The sequence below is a fragment of the Mustela erminea genome, chromosome 14 (assembly GCF_009829155.1).
Source record: "Mustela erminea isolate mMusErm1 chromosome 14, mMusErm1.Pri, whole genome shotgun sequence".
Classification (NCBI taxonomy): domain Eukaryota; kingdom Metazoa; phylum Chordata; class Mammalia; order Carnivora; family Mustelidae; genus Mustela; species Mustela erminea.
In genome coordinates, this window is record NC_045627.1 from 90,847,166 (window position 1) to 90,862,012 (window position 14,847).

Here is a 14,847-nt window from a genome sequence, read left to right on the forward strand (position 1 = left end):
CCCCGGCAGCAGCCGGTCTCCCACACTTCTAGGTCTGTCCGTCCTTCTTCCCAAGTGAGTTCTATTCCCTTCCGCGCGGTTTTGCACAAACAACAGCACACCAGATGTTATTTTTTCAAATACTTTTTGTTCACCGGCTGCAGCTAGGGTTCAGCTCTTCTCCTCCGTGGTTAGTATCCACTGGGCAGCGTCTGATGCCAGAAGGCCCGTGTCCGAGCTGGGCCGCCTTCCCCAGGCAGCCTCTCCCCGAGGCGCTTGGAGTCCCTGGGAGCGTGGCTGGCCCAGAGCACGCCCCCCGCCTCCCGCTATCCAAGCAGGCCAGTCCCTGGAAGGGAACTCAGGGACACCGACCCGCCGAAACGTGGCGGCCATGCTCCAGCTGCCGGCCACCAGCTGCACTGCCCGTTTCTTGGAGAACCAGCACACCCCAGAAATCCCCGTTTGTTGAGACCTCTTGGTCCTTTTGAGAAGCCTCACGGGGCTGCAGCACGGGAGCCCCATGGCATGTGCACCCGACCAGCTGCGCACACACACTGCGCCACCACGGAGCATGTGTTACTGGACACGCTCCTGTAGGATGTCAGGCCTCCAGAGGTTCATCTTCAGGACAGATTCCTACGAGTGGGTCACCGGTCAGAAGGAGCGAGCAGGTGGCTTTCCAGGTGCCTGGTTTCTCTCCAGCCGTAGCCTCCTGTGCTCCCAGTGCCCCAGCGCTCCACTGGAGCCTGCAGGTGTCTGGACCAGAAGCCACGTTCAGGATGACCAGCTCTGTGGCCGGATTCCTTAACATAATCCGAGCACGTGCACTTGCTCCTCAGCGAATTCAGCGCAAGTACAAAGGGCCATCTGCGAGACCCCAAGGCCTGCAGCGTGAGGACACACACACACACAATCCACGCACACACAGCGCTTCGAGGAGTCCCATGTCCACCTTCACGCTGAGTGGGAGAGGCCTCGAGAAGGCCTAAGCCTCAATCCCCACGTCACTCCGAAAAGCACTTTCCCAACAGCCCTGGAGGCCTTCTGCCCAGTTCTGCCCACTGCTCAGGGCCACCGAGACAGGGGCGAACGGCTGCCTTGCAGAGGCCCCAGTGGCCCAGGCGATGGCTCGGGAAAGCCACGGGGCAGCGCCCAACGCTGAAGACGGGGGCGGGGGTGCCCTCGCGCGGCCCTGCTGGCTGTGGCCCTCAAAGGCAGGCGCTCCGGACCCCAGCAGTGGGAAGAACGAGCCCCCGTTCCCAGCGAAAGGCAAATCCAGCCGCTGTGAGTCACAAGGGACTGGCTGGGCCGGAGCACGTCCGCGCCACTGGGAGCCTCACCTTTGCTGGCGAAGTCCCACGAACAATTCTTCTCCCAGTGAGGCAGCGGTCCACAGCTGTAAGCAGAAATGTTAAAAACTAAAATGCTATTTAACACAACTGAGCTGAGGGTGGAAATGTAGGACAGATACACGCGGGGACACACGGGGCCCAGGAGGCAGCCTTGCGGAGGTCACGCCTCGGGAAGGTAACGGACAGCGGGGCAGACGCCTGGTTTAATCAGAAAGCTTTCTGACCTTTATTTTTTTTTATTGTTTTTTAACATTTCATTTAAACCATACATGACCACAGTCATCTCTGAAGGATTTAGCGGAGATTTATTTTTTCTATTTCCAGTCTCTTGTAGACAGAGGTTTGCTTAGAACGAAGCTGATTCTAGGAGACACGAACACAGAGAGAAGGACTCGCGTCAGCAATCCAGGCGCTAAGAGAGGGAAGACGTGAGCAGGTGCCCAGGACAGGCGACGACCGTCCGGGGCGGCTGCAGCGCCCGCGGCTTCGTGTCGGAGGCGGACGCAGGCGTCGGCATCTGCTCCCCGGACCCCGCTGTGTGACCGGCAGCGGCGGTCGGCGGAGTCTGCAGCGGAGACAACCTGCCCACTCACACCCAGCGCTTCCTAGACCAGTGTGCGTGTAAGGCCACAGTATTCATTTGGGACAAACCCCGTATGTAGTCATTTTAATAAACATTCATTCTTATTTTAATAAACATTATTCATTCTTTTCAAATATAAAGTATTTTAACTGAGTAACTGGATACAGGTAATTTTTGTTAAAATACTACACGTCGTATCTAGTGTGTTGAAATTACTTACACTTTGCTACTTATGGTACCCGAACAAAACTCACTACCCGACTACTACCGATGTTCCTCAGCAGCACATGCGCAGTAATTGATCCCGTAGGTTTGATTACAGCTTAGCGTGTTGGGGTTTTCTGTCTTGTCTTTCGTTCTAGCAGACGAGGAGCGCACGGTTCTCCGAACAGCCGGCCGGATCGAGAGACGCGCTCCGCTCGGCCCCAGGCGGCTCTTCGGCTCACAGCGCCGACCCCCGCTACGGGACAAAGGCCAGCTTCCGAGTCTTCATCAGAAGGTGCTGGTGGAAGTGGTCAGGCGCCTCCCGATGTAGATCCTTCACAGAAAAAGCAACAGCTGTTAGCACGGGGCCCATGGCTCTCCCGGCGGAGACTGGGTGCGCAGGCGGCCTAGAGCTCCTGCCGGCGAGGACGGGCTACCCTCCACCTGCTACTGAGAAGCTGGTATTGAATCTCCGTAAAGGTCTCTTCCCGGGTGAGCGTGTCAGGGTTCAGCGTCCCGTTTTCCCATCGACCTCAGAAAAGGGCCAGCTGTGCTCTTGCACGGATGCGCTCGGTCCCCGTACAGAGGCGGCCACTGGCCAGCTGCAGAAAGGCCGTCGTGATCTGTCTGGAAGTTGGCGCAGTGACACACTGCTGGGGAGTCACCACCCGCCGCACCCGCGGGCAGGAGAGAGGCCCCAGGGCCTGCCGGGAGCTGCCTCAGAGGAACGAGAGGGCCGGACTCCGGGCACCAGAAGCTCCACGAGCCTCGCAGGAGCGGGGAGGGGCAGGGACAGTGCGCGGGAGCAGGCTGCAGGGACCTACCCCGAAACGAAGGCCCAAGCCAGGGACTGAATGTGCCCTGGGCCCTGCTCCCACAGAGCCTAACCTGCTAGCCCTGGAGAAAACCCGAGCCCGGCTGAGCCACACGGGCCAGGAGGAAGCCAGCGGGGCCGTGCTGAGAGCCAGAGCTCCGAGCCGGAAGAGGGCACAGTCTGGCCCAGGACCGGGGAGGGCTTCACATCGGACACGGACGTCCAGGAGCCTCTGGCCCACTGGGAAGCCATGTCCCAGGCACAGTTCCCGGAACGAGGGTATGGGGCTCTGCTGGGAGTGCGGGGAAGGCAGCCCTGTGCTTGCTTACTTCCCACAGAGCTGGAGGGCGACACAGAACCTTCCAAGACCAGGAAGCGCCCACCGGCCCTAAGACTTCCAACACCCCAGGTCTCTCGCGCCCCATCCCCGGGATCTGGGAAAATGCGGGGACAGTGCTTCAAGGGCTGTCTCGTCCCATTTCCCTGGGGCCTGGGAGGCCAGCCTCCGTGAGACGCTCACAGTGACCGTCTGGTCTGTCCAGCCAGCTGCATGCACCGAACACCGCGGCACCCCAAGACAGAGGCTGGAGGGGAGCTCGGCCGCGGCGCGGGACACCAGAGCCAAGTGGGGCTCGCTTCCCTGCTGCCCGAGCACGGCTGCGCTGTGGAAGTGAGGCGGCTCCCAAGCCCAGCCCGCTGCAGCAAGGGACAGCTCAGCGTGTCTGTGCAGCGTCCGTCCACATGGTACGAGAACGGACAAGTGTGGCTGAGTCCGCACGGACACGGGACGGTCACGGAGGCACCAGGCAGACACGCGCTCAGGGCTCCGTCCGGGCCACCCCACAGCAGGGTCAGGAGCGAGGCGGGGGCTGAGGCCCTTCCTGGGTCCGGGGCCCACAACCCGGGCCCCACGTTACGGAAGCGGACGGACGATCTACACGTGGAGGCCAGGTTTCCAGATCCCCTGCCCTCGGGAGCACGCAGAGGCGGCCCCGCGGCCCCACTCACCCCAGCCCGATGGCCAGCAGGTGAGACAGCAGCAGGGACGGGAGGAAGACCTTGAGGAACTCCGCCGAGAAGACGCCCCCCTTCTTCATGACGCTGGTGTTCCTCATGCTGAGCGTGGCCGTGCGCTTCGGGTGCTTGAACAGCAGCTCCCTGGGGGGGGACACGCGGTGAGCCGCCCGCCCGCGCCCGGGACACCCCCGCGCCACCGCACACACTCACTTGGGGGGGATGTTTTCCGGCCGACTCGACCAATCCCAGATCCAGTCCGAGTTCTTCTTCAGGATGCTCTCGAGTTCCTTCCTTCGCTCCAGGTAATCCTCCTCCGACTACGACAGAAGCAACATGCGCCGCCACTCAGCACCGCCAGGCCCCGCCGTGCCCGCACCGCGCGCCCCCGTTCCAGACAACACGGGGCAGCAGACGCGGTCTCCCGAGGAAGCAGGGCGCAGGAGGACGAGGGCGTCACACGCCGACGCCAAGGGCGGGGCAGGTTTTCCGAGGAGAAAATCCAAGTGCTCCGCAGGCCCACACGGCTGGGGCGACCCAGGGCCGCGCGCCACGGTCTTGGAAAGGGCGGTTTCGTCCAGTGGGAGGGAAAGAACCAAAATCTCACACCTGCAATACGGAAGGCCAAACCCTAACGACAGGAGACTTTCTGGTGCTTTGCTTTTAAAAACTCTGAACCTGAGTCTGTGATTCCTTCTGAAAGTCGGCAAGACCACCGCTCCCCATCCTGGAAGCGCTCTGGAACGCAGGGTACACCCAGCCAGCTGCCCTGAGATGGCCACCTGGGGGACCCGGGAGGGACGGAGCCTGGGTGGGAGGAGGCCCGGCAGGGGGACCCCCCTGGGATCAAGGGTCCCGGCGGTACAGATCACAAGACCTGCTTCCTAAGCGATTCTGGAATCAGCACAGGGAAGTCCACTGTTCCATGACCACCACTGGGACACCCAGAGGACGCTTCTCCCACATCCCACCGCGCGCCAGGGCAGCAGTCCTAAGGCCCGCGTTCCCGAGACCGGGTCTCCCCGACAGCAGGACACAGCCCCGTCCGGCACGTCAGACCCAGAGCATCCGCACACATGCATGCAGGGGCCTCACGAACTGGCCCGCCTGGTCCTGACCCGGAATACCAGCATGGCTCGGCACGGCAGGGCCAACCCGACTGCCAGCCGCGACACAGCGCCACCGCTGAGGGGCCCCCAGAGGCCCTCCCTGCCAGCCCCATGGGTCCAGCTGGGCTCCAGGCCTGAGGGAAGCCACCCGCGCTCCTCATGCGTCCTCGGGTGGCAGCTGAGGGCAGTGGAGGCCCCACGACCTCGACACCTGCTCGGGTCAGCTCGGCGGGAGACCGAGTTGGGGGAAGCCCCCAGCGCAGCTGTGAGCAAGGCAAGAGCCCCCACCCCCGAGAGCAGCGTTCTCTGCTCCGCCCCACCGCCCGCGCCGCCCACCTGAGAGCTGTTCTTCTCGCCGATGCTGTGCGTGTCGAGTTCCGAAGCTCGGGTGGTATCCTGCGGGGTCTGGGAGCGAGGCGGGCTTGGGGGGCGCGGGGAGGAGGGCAGAGAAACCGGGATGTTAGCACGGTTTCTGCTGCACGGAGCCCAGCCCCCCGCAGGCCCGGCCCCCAGGCCTCCCTCCCACCGTCCCCGGTCCCTTCGGCTGAGCTCGGCAGGCGGCAGGAGCCGGGGACCACACGACCCCCAGTGCAGCCCGCCTGCGGCCTTCTCACCGGGTCGGTGCTCCGCGGCACAGCCCGAGGGCCCCTGACCTTGGCTTTCTGACTCAGCCGTGCTAACACCCGGCAGCTCGCAGGGACCCAGCTGATGGAGCCAGGACATGCCGGGGGCACTGCGTGCGTGCCGGCCGCCCCCCAGGCCCCCGGCTTTACCGCGGTCCCTCCACAGGCCAGACCCCATCCTTCCCAGCGGAGGGCAAGGCTCCGGCAATGCAGGCAGGGGTGGGGAGGCCACTCTGGGGCTCGGCCTGTGCCGGGGTAACCCGCACGCGCAGACGGGCCCCCTCACACCCACCTGTCGCAGTGGGAGCTCTTGGAGCTACTCCGTCCGGACTCGTGCTGGGCGTCCAGCAGTATTTTCTCCAGGTCGCCGTTATAGACCGACACGGAGGCCGGGACGCTGCTCCCGCTCCCGTTGCTGAAGTGCAGCTCAACCCAGGAGCCTGGCGGACACACAGAAGGGCCCAGTGGGATCTGCTGCCCACTGCGGAGCCCACACGCCTGGCGCCCACCTCCCGCAGTGCACCCCGGCGACCCCGGACACGCACCGGCCGGTCTCCTGCCACCCCCGGACGCAGGGCAGGTGCCTGGCAACCCACTGGGCCAGCGGAGGCCAACAGACCGCGACGCTTTCTTTCCACTCAACTTTCAGAAGAGAAAGGGCTCGACAAGAGCTTAAGAGATTTAAGTTCTCTGAAGGTCTGTACGATCTCTGCGCCACTTATTTCCACGGCAGCATCGCATTCGGATCCTGACGCCCCAGGAACCCCGGACTGCTGGTCCGTGTTCACGCCCCTCAGAGCCAGAGGAACACACTCCGCGTAGGACAAAGGCAGGTGCCCCCTGAACGAGACTGACCAGGGCAAGCCATCCCCGACGTGCTCCGTTAGCCACGTCTTCGCAGGAAGAAGTCTGCCTTCTCGAACTAGAAATGACCGCAGGTGAACCCCCGCGCGGCCGTGCTCCGGACTCTGCAGGTACAGAGAGCTGTCTGGGCGCCGATCGGCCGCTAGCCCGACCTGCACCGAGAACCTGCCGCCCCGGCCCGCCCCCACGCCCGACGCGAGCCACGGTCTTCGGCAAGGCTGGGCTGTGGGCACCCCCGCAGCTGCACTTCCGTGCAAGTTCTCTCCGACCTCAGCTCCGTCCCCGGCACACCACGCCGCACAGAGGGACGACATGTCAGCACCGCCGTCCGGGCGGCGAGGACAGGCTGCGCAGCTGCAGCCCGTGTCTGGGGAAACCCACAGCTGGCAGAGTCCAGCAGCAGCCCCAGCCCGGAGAGGGTGGCCGCGAGCCCCCCACACACGTCCTGGAAGCACGGCAAGCAGCAGGCTCGGCCCCGCCGGGGAGGGGGGCCGGGACCCGACAGCAGTGCCTGGGGGGCTGGACGTGGGGGCCACCGAGCGCGGGCGGATGCGTGTGTGTGGCTGAGCACCCCGCGCTGCTGTGGTTCACGAGCTCCTACTGCCCCACCACAGACCGTCCACCCGCGAGGCCTGCCGGAACTGCGTGCTTCAGGTCTGACCTGTCTGCAAGAGGGAGCGAGTGCGCACCGGGGGGGACCCAGATCGTGACCTGAGCTGAAGCCAAGAGTCAGTCCCCTCGACGACTGGGCCACCTCAGCGCCCCCGGACTGCTCACGTTTCGTGGCAGCCACACTCTCGCTTCTGTCCGCACGGACCCCGGGGCAGGCCCGCGGCCAGCAGCAGCACGTGCACATTCAGTGGTCCTAGGCCTCTGACACAGCCGAACGGGGGTGCGGTCCTCCCAGTAAACCAGTCTTGACGTTCGGCCGTTCTGGGACGGTGTCCTGTGGGGCTCCTTTGCCGTTTCTCTGATTTCGAACGGAACTGGCCGTCTTCTCCGTGCTTACTGGCCACTTGGACGGCACCTTTTTAAATTAGCTGCTCACGGGCACCTGGGTGGCTCCGTCGGTTGAGTGTCTGACCCCTGGTCTGGGCTCAGGTCATGATCTTGGGGTCCTCAGGTGGAGCCCTGCGTCAGGCTCCGCGCTCTGCAGGGGTCTGCCTGAGATTCCCCTGCCCCCGCCCCCCGCCCCTCCGTGCGCACGCTCTCTCTCTCTCTCTCTCTGAAAAACAAAGAAATCGATCAATGGTTCAAAAACCTCTTCCTCTTCCTGTGCAAGGTCCACATGTAAGATACAAGCCTTTCTCCACCGAACGCACAATAACGTCCCTGCGTCTTGCCCTGTCCGGTTTAACGTCCGTTCTTTCCAACGTTAAGTCTTTGCTTTTAATTCCAAGTTTCAATCTCCTTCTAGGCTTGAGGCCTGCAGACCTGGCTGGTGCCTGATGAGCCTGGCTGCCGTCTGTGCACGTGGTCCCAAACGGGTGAGGTTCTCCCTGCGGACGAAGAGCTGCCCGGCACCACTCGCTGCCCAGACCGCCCTCGCTGCCCCCGGCCACGCTACTTCCTCTGCGAGAAATCAAGCTGGCCACATGCACGGGCCCGTTCCTGAGCCCAAGACGGTTAGTTTCTCTATTCTGTGTCACAGGTCTGTGTGTCTCCAGCACCATCTGTTAGAGGGCACTCTGGTGGCCTAAGGAGGACGGGGCAGTAGGGGCAGGGTGAAGGCTGACCCCAGAAGACAGAAACGCAGGGACCAGACACACGCCATGAGCCAGGTTCGCAGGGGACTTCAGTGCCGGCACCGTGACCCACGACAGCACAGCCCCGCACACCGTGCGATCGCCTGGCCCCACCCGCTCCCCTCTGCCGTGTGGACCAAGGCACCAGCAGGCCTCTAGCTGCCCAGTGAGCCCAACACGCGGCTAACCTGCCCGTGGCAGTGGAACAGGTCCCCTCCGTTAGAAAAAACGCAAAGACCCCAGCACCCAGCTCGCTAACGAAGATCACACACGCTTTCCAGTGACACGCATCTCTTTCACGCTCAACTGCTTGGCGCTGGCCGGGCCCACACCAGCACGTCCCTAAGGCACGAGGAGGCAGAGTGGCCCACAGCCAGCACATCCCAGGAGCTGCCGTGACTCCAGGCCATTCCACACCCCGGCGACCACGCGTCCGACCGAGCTCCGTGCCCCCAACCTTGACGCGTCATGAAGAAAGCTCCAGAGTAGGAGTCCGCCCCCGAGCCCCTCGGCGGGCTGGCAGAGCAGCCCGGGCACGGTCCCGTTCTCTGAGGCTCCTTCCCCGTCACGCAGACACCAGGCCTGGCTCGGCTCACTGTGCAGGCGAAGGGGCGCTCCAGGGGGCCTGTGCTGCGTGAGGTCAACCGAGTCTGACGGGTGGCAGCACTTCTGACATGACCGGGGTGGGGAGGGCGTGGGGGCACACACAAACCAGAGACGGATTCTCGGGCCGAGCAGCCGCCATGGGCTCGTCCCGCTCCTCACGCACCTGCTGCAGACTCCAAGCTCGGGGCTCCGACGCCCGGCCCAGTGCAGTCACTCCCCAAACAACTCCCAGAGCTCAGGAAGCCACTTCACTTCCCTTTACCCCGTTATCGGGAAGACAGAGCTCAGGTACGCCCGCTGGAAAGACCCCTGCGCTGGGTCCGAGGAAGGGGGGGCCCCGCTCCCCGCGCGTCCGCTCGTCCAACCAAGTGTCTCTGAACCTTGCTGCGTGACGTCGAACCCACCTGCAGCCCCCGCCATCCCTGGAGGAGGGTGTCCACCCCTGTGTGGCGGCCACGGCCCCCGAGGCACCGCACTACCACACTCTGTGTTCCAAGAGAGCACCTCCCGGTAGGGGCCCGTTATCAATAAGCCACTAATATCACTCAAACTCCAAGGGTTTGGGGGGCTCAATGCCACAAAGCAGGGAGAAAGGTCAGAGACGAACATTCTCCAGCAGACACACCTCCACGCCGAGCCGGCTCAGCCGGAGGAGCGCCACTCCTGCTCCCGGGGCTGCGGGCCACACTACATGCCGGCGCAGACGTGACTTCCAAACCTAGTCTTCAAAAAAATAAACATCCATAACGGACACGTAACACCACGAGATGCACGTTATGTATTTTTGTTGTTGTCACACCACAAGGGCCGACTGAAGACCCCAGTGAGTCAGACTCCTGTTTTCACAATCACGTCCCAGAAAGCCCTAAGCACCGCGAGAAAGCAAAAAGCCCATGCTGGACTGTCCATGCCTTGGAGTCCAAAAGCTGTACTCCAAGAATGATTGACCAGGACGAGGGTTTTATTATTAACCTGAACTCCTGGGCAGGAAGCACAGCACGGGGCCAGGGCCCGGGGGCGGCTACCCGCCACCCACGTCAGCCAGGTGTTAAGCTCCCTCACCTTTCTGAGCAAGAAACGTGGGGCCTAAGGCAGCTTCCGGCCTCAGAATCACAACGTATCGAGTAACTCGGTACAATCAAAAACAAAACCAGACCGTGGTGTCAGGGCCCAAGGCCGGCCGGCCTTCCCCTGCACGCCCCTCTCCTCGTGGTCCCCAGCACACAGGCGGCTAACGGGACGCCGGCTCACACAGCGAGTCCACGTCCCATCTCCCCACAGGCTAGAGACGGGGTGGCCAGCGCAGCTCCTGCCTCTCCTGTGACCCAGGAGACACCCCTAGCCCCACGGCCCACTCCATGACCCAGGGCAAGTGTTTCCGGCCACCATGGTGGAGCCCACGAGGAAGGCCACCCCGCGGCGTGGCCCCGGCGGCTGCGGGAAGCCCCGAGGCTTAGACGCCTCGCCCGGCACTCTGGAAGCTGGTCTGGACGGCTGAGGCAGAGCCCAGCACACGCACGTTTTGCTCCAGTTGTAGCGGAGACGCTGGGCAGCCCGGGCGGGCGAGCACGCACGAGGGGAGCGGCAGGCACCCCAGTCACCTTCGGGACGCTGGGACGCAGCCCTCCCACGGGGATGCTGGACGCGGCGGGGCAGGGCGGGCTTCGTCCTGGGAGAGGCGCGTTTTCTCCCGGAAGCGGCGGGTTCTCACAGCTCTCTGTCAACACGGCCACTGGTCACCGTAATAAAACTGGGCTTCAGAGACCAGACAGACCAAAGCTTCTCGAGTTAGGGGACACGGAATGAGACCGGCCGGACCGTCAGCTCTGACTCAAGAGCGGCCCGGGCTGGAGCACTCGGGGTAAGCCCGTTTCCTCCCCAGGTAGGGCGCCCGCTCCCTGCTGGCTGGGCCGGCGCCATTCCGGCTCCCCGCACCCCACGGCCCTTCCCTGCAGCCCCCCTCCCTCTACGCGGGGTCACCTGCCCTCTTTTCCACTGGGCCTCGGGGCCTCTCACGGTGACCGTCCGGGAGATGCGGGGGATGGGCCAGGATCTAGCGGCCGAACCCCCTTTGCTCTTGAATTTCCCAGCACTACAACTTCCCTTCAAGAGATCAGCTTTTCCTCTACAGACCCCTCTGGCCAGTGGGCGGCCGGCCCAAGCGGCCCTGCGGCTGGCTGCAGACCACAGCGCGCGGCGTGGGGGGCTACACCTCCCTGAAGCCCCGGGCTGGGAGCAGATCAGCTCCGAGTCCAGGGGTCCCGTGGGAAGTCAGTGAGGCAACCCCCTCCCCATGACGCCGTCACCATCAGCACCGCGAGCGCCTCTCCCCCGGGCCTGGGGCAGGCACTGACCGGTCCAGCTGGACAACGGCTTCAAGCAGAACGTCCGTGGGCAGAAGGAACAGTTCTGCGGGCACCTGCCGGGCCGAGGTCTGCCGCTGCGCGGGGCGGGCTCCCCAGGGCCGGCGCGGCCCACGCTCCGCACGTAAACAAGAGGTCACCCCGCCAGGACAGGCAGGGGACAAGCACCGCCTCGGCCGGGAACCAGGCCTGGATTCCCATTTCTCGGGGCAGCTGCGCGGCCCGCGTGACGTGCGGCGAGCGGCTCCACCCTCCGCGGCCGGGCCGGCCGGTGCCCCGCAGCACGTCCGCCCCAGCCCGGGGCCCAGGGAGGCTCACCGCAGTCTCCGCGCCCCGTAACCCGTCTGTCTAGAATAAGCAGAACAGAGACGCGCTCTGGGCCGAGCAGCCGGCGCGTGACTCAGCACCGGGGGTCCCGCGCGGGGGGCAGAGCCCTCGGGAGGGCCGCGCCGGCGGAGCCTCCAGCCCGGCGCTCGGCGGCTCGCACAGACGGACGCACTGGAAGCCCGGGTCCGCCGGCCGGTCCCGGAGCGCACGGGGACGTGCCGCGCCCTTCGGGGACGTGCCGCGCCGCGAGCCCGCGTCCGGCCCCGGGAGACCGCGCTCAGGCCGAGGCCGCCGCGACCCTCCGCAGGGCCCGCAGCCCGCCGCGCCGCGGACCCGCCGCAGCCCCGCACGGCCCTTCCCCCAGCGCGCGCCGCTCCGGGAACACAAAGGCCGGGCCAGCGCGCTGCTGCGGGCGGGACCCCCGCACCGGGCCGCAGGGCGACGGCCCGGGAGCCAGCGGAGGCGCGACGCCGGCGGCCGACGGGCGAGGCCGCCCACTCGGCGGGGGTGCGCGGGCCGGGCCGGGGCCCCGCTCCCGGGAGCAGGAGGGTCTGCGGACGCCGGCGAGGCCCGGGACCCCGTCCCCCGAGCCCGGGCCGGCCGCGCGCGGAGCCCCTCCTCGCCCCGGCCGCGCGCGGACCCTCCTCCGGCGGCAGGACGCGAGCCCCCCGCGGGCGGAGCCAGCGCCGGTCACTCCCGCGGCCGCCCCGCTCGGCCCGCGCCGCTGCGTCCGCCGACCCCGCACTCGGGCGGCGCCCGGGCTGACACTCGACCCCGCAGCGTCCGGCCCGCGGCCCCCGAGCCCGCCCTGCCCCCGGCCCGCGGCCCCCGCCGGTCCCCCCCGACCCCGCCGGCCCCCGGCCTCACCCTGCAGGTTCTCCTCCTGCAGCCCGGGGGTCCCGCTCTGCGACATGGCGCCGGGCGGACGGCGCTGCGGCGGCGGCTCGGGGGCGCCGGGAGGCGGGCGGGCGGGTTCGCAGCTCCCACGCGGGCCGGACGACGCGGGGCGGCGGCCGACGAGCCCGACCGACTGACGCGCCGCCGGACGCACGACGGATAAACGGCGCAGCAGCCGCGGCGCCGCCTACTGGTCGGGGGCGGGGCCTGGGCGTGCGCGAGAACGCGGGGCGCGCGGGGCGCGTGCGGCGCGTGCAACGCGTGCGCAGGGCGGTGGAAGCCTCGCCCAAGGACCGCAGCGCGCGTGCGCGGGACAGGGGCAGCCGAGCGGGGCGCGCGTGCGCAGGGCAGGCTCTGAGGAACAGGACGCGCGTGCGTGAGGCGTGAGGCGAGGGGCCTGGGGGGCGGGGTGCGTGTGCGCAGGCGCGGTGGGGGGCGGGGACTGAGGTGGTGCTGGGGTCGCCCTGCGCGGGCCGGGGCCGCAGGCGGGGCGTGGTCTGCGGAATCCTGGTAGCGGATTGCGGGACTGACCGACGAGGGCGCTTCAGCACTGCGGATGCGCTGGGTACCCGCCCTTCACCTGCGGAGACCGCCCACCGGCCCCGCCCCTCGCCGGAGTGACCGGCCCACGGGTCCCGCCCCTCACCTGCAGCGACCGCCCACGGGTCCCGCCCCTCACCTGCAGAGCCCGCCCACGGGTCCCGCCCCTCACCTGCAGAGCCCGCCCACGGGTCCCGCCCCTCACCTGCAGAGACCGCCCACCGGCCCCGCCCCTCGCCGGAGTGACCGGCCCACGGGTCCCGCCCCTCACCTGCAGCGACCGCCCACGGGTCCCGCCCCTCACCTGCAGAGCCCGCCCACGGGTCCCGCCCCTCACCTGCAGAGACCGCCCACCGGCCCCGCCCCTCACCTGCAGAGACCGCCCACCGGCCCCGCCCCTCGCCGGAGTGACCAGCCCACCGGCCCCGCCCCTCACCTGCAGCGACCGCCCACCGGCCCCGCCCCTCACCTGCAGCGACCGCCCACCGGCCCCGCCCCTCACCTGCAGAGCCCGCCCACCGGCCCCGCCCCTCACCTGCAGCGACCGCCCACCGGCCCCGCCCCTCACCTGCAGAGCCCGCCCACCGGCCCCGCCCCTCGCCGCAGCGGCCCGTCGGAACGCCGGCCTGCTACGAGTCAGACTCCCAGGAAGTCAGCCCAGGATCTGGAGCGACCGGTCCAGGAGGCCGCACGTCACCCCATCAGTGAGCCCCACAGGGCCAGCCCCTGCTCGGTCACCCCGGGCTCCCGCTTCCTGTGCCTGCCTCCGGCTCAGGACCAACGACAAACCCAAGCGCTCCTTCGCCAGCCCTGAGGACCCCGGCTGTGGTCCCCCGCCCCAGCCGCCATCAGGACCCCGAGCCCCCTTCCCACGGTGCCATCGGGCACTCCCCTCCCTGCGCCTGGCTCCCTGCCGCATGGGAGCGCCCTGGGACCCGCTCTGCGGGCTCTGGAGAGACGCGCTCTGCCTCCGGCTCTCCTTCCGGACGCGGAGCTGCTGGCCTCGCCTTCTCTTTATTCAGCGAGTGCTGACCTCACGCCGGCCCTGTGGGGAACAAGGGAACAAGCAGCGCTGCTTCCCCGGAGACCCCGATTGCAAAGCCCCGGGCCAGGTTCCCAGGCCACACCTGTCCTCCCCGAGCGCCCCACAGCTCCTCAGGCCCCCTTCCTGGGAACCCCCAGAACGAGCTGCCCATCGGGCTTCGGACCCACAAAGGCAGCCCGTGCACCTTTACTTAGATGCTTTTTCTCTTGGAAGAGTTCCGTAGTTTTCAGCAAGCAAGGCTTGCCCTTCTTTGGGCAGAAATATCCCGGAATGGTCCTGTGCTCTGTGACGGCACTTGCTAGGAAATTTCACTTGTTACTGCTAGTATAGAAATAGGACAATTTTTGTGTCTTGGCACATCCTGCAATCTCGCCAAAACTTACACTTTTTTTTTAATAAGCTTCTGAACTCTGTATATACAATTACTGGGAAATGTTTAAGGAAACATGTTTCTCCCCGCAACCTGGTTTTCCCTGTCCACAAGGGACCTTGTAGCAGGTGCCATCACTCGGAGGACCCCCACGTGAGAGCGGCCAGAGGCCTATCTGTAAACCAGCCCGTGATGGTCACAGATGAGGTGGGGTTGGCTACTCCTGGAAGCCCCTAGGTGGAGTCAAGGGTCCAAGGAAAGTGCAGTGGGAAGCGGAAGGGGCCTCGGTGGGTGATGTGCCGACTGCGCACCTGACCCCTGCTCTCCCCTTCCCTCTCCAGAAACGGGGCCACTTCTAAAGCCATGGTCATCAAACTTCTCTGCTCCCACATCCCCCGAAAAAATTGTGAAA

At 66.2% G+C, this 14,847-nt stretch overlaps 2 protein-coding genes across 2 annotated transcripts; one reads left to right on the forward strand and one right to left on the reverse strand.

The window, feature by feature from the left end:
- Nucleotides 1-1,533: 1,533 nt before the first annotated feature.
- On the reverse strand, nucleotides 1,534-12,602 carry BNIP3 (BCL2 interacting protein 3). Its single transcript, XM_032312735.1, has 6 exons — nucleotides 12,451-12,602; nucleotides 5,971-6,118; nucleotides 5,392-5,476; nucleotides 4,160-4,266; nucleotides 3,941-4,090; nucleotides 1,534-2,452 (listed from the first exon to the last, which is right to left on the reverse strand). The coding sequence occupies exons 1-6, from the start codon at nucleotides 12,494-12,496 to the stop codon at nucleotides 2,407-2,409; spliced, it is 582 nt and encodes a 193-aa protein (XP_032168626.1). The 5' UTR covers nucleotides 12,497-12,602; the 3' UTR covers nucleotides 1,534-2,406.
- Nucleotides 12,603-12,614: 12 nt separating this feature from the next.
- Nucleotides 12,615-14,497, forward strand: LOC116573076 (basic proline-rich protein-like). Its single transcript, XM_032312734.1, has 2 exons — nucleotides 12,615-13,406; nucleotides 13,606-14,497. Exons 1-2 carry the CDS (start codon nucleotides 13,037-13,039, stop codon nucleotides 14,286-14,288), a joined length of 1,053 nt encoding a protein of 350 aa, XP_032168625.1. The 5' UTR covers nucleotides 12,615-13,036; the 3' UTR covers nucleotides 14,289-14,497.
- The last annotated feature ends 350 nt before the right edge of the window (nucleotides 14,498-14,847 follow it).

Coding starts and splice junctions, on each gene's coding strand:
- BNIP3 (XM_032312735.1), bottom strand. CDS start 12,496: ATGTCGCAGAGCGGGACCCCCGGGCTGCAGGAGGAGAACCTGCAGG. Junction 5,477..5,970: donor AAGAGCTCCCACTGCGACAG/GTGGGTGTGAGG, acceptor GCGCCCCCCAAG/CCCGCCTCGCTCCCAGACCC. Junction 4,091..4,159: donor CCGGAAAACATCCCCCCCAA/GTGAGTGTGTGC, acceptor GTCCCCCCCCAG/GGAGCTGCTGTTCAAGCACC.
- LOC116573076 (XM_032312734.1), top strand. CDS start 13,037: ATGCGCTGGGTACCCGCCCTTCACCTGCGGAGACCGCCCACCGGCCCC. Junction 13,407..13,605: donor TCACCTGCAGAGACCGCCCA/CCGGCCCCGCCC, acceptor GAGCCCGCCCAC/CGGCCCCGCCCCTCGCCGCA.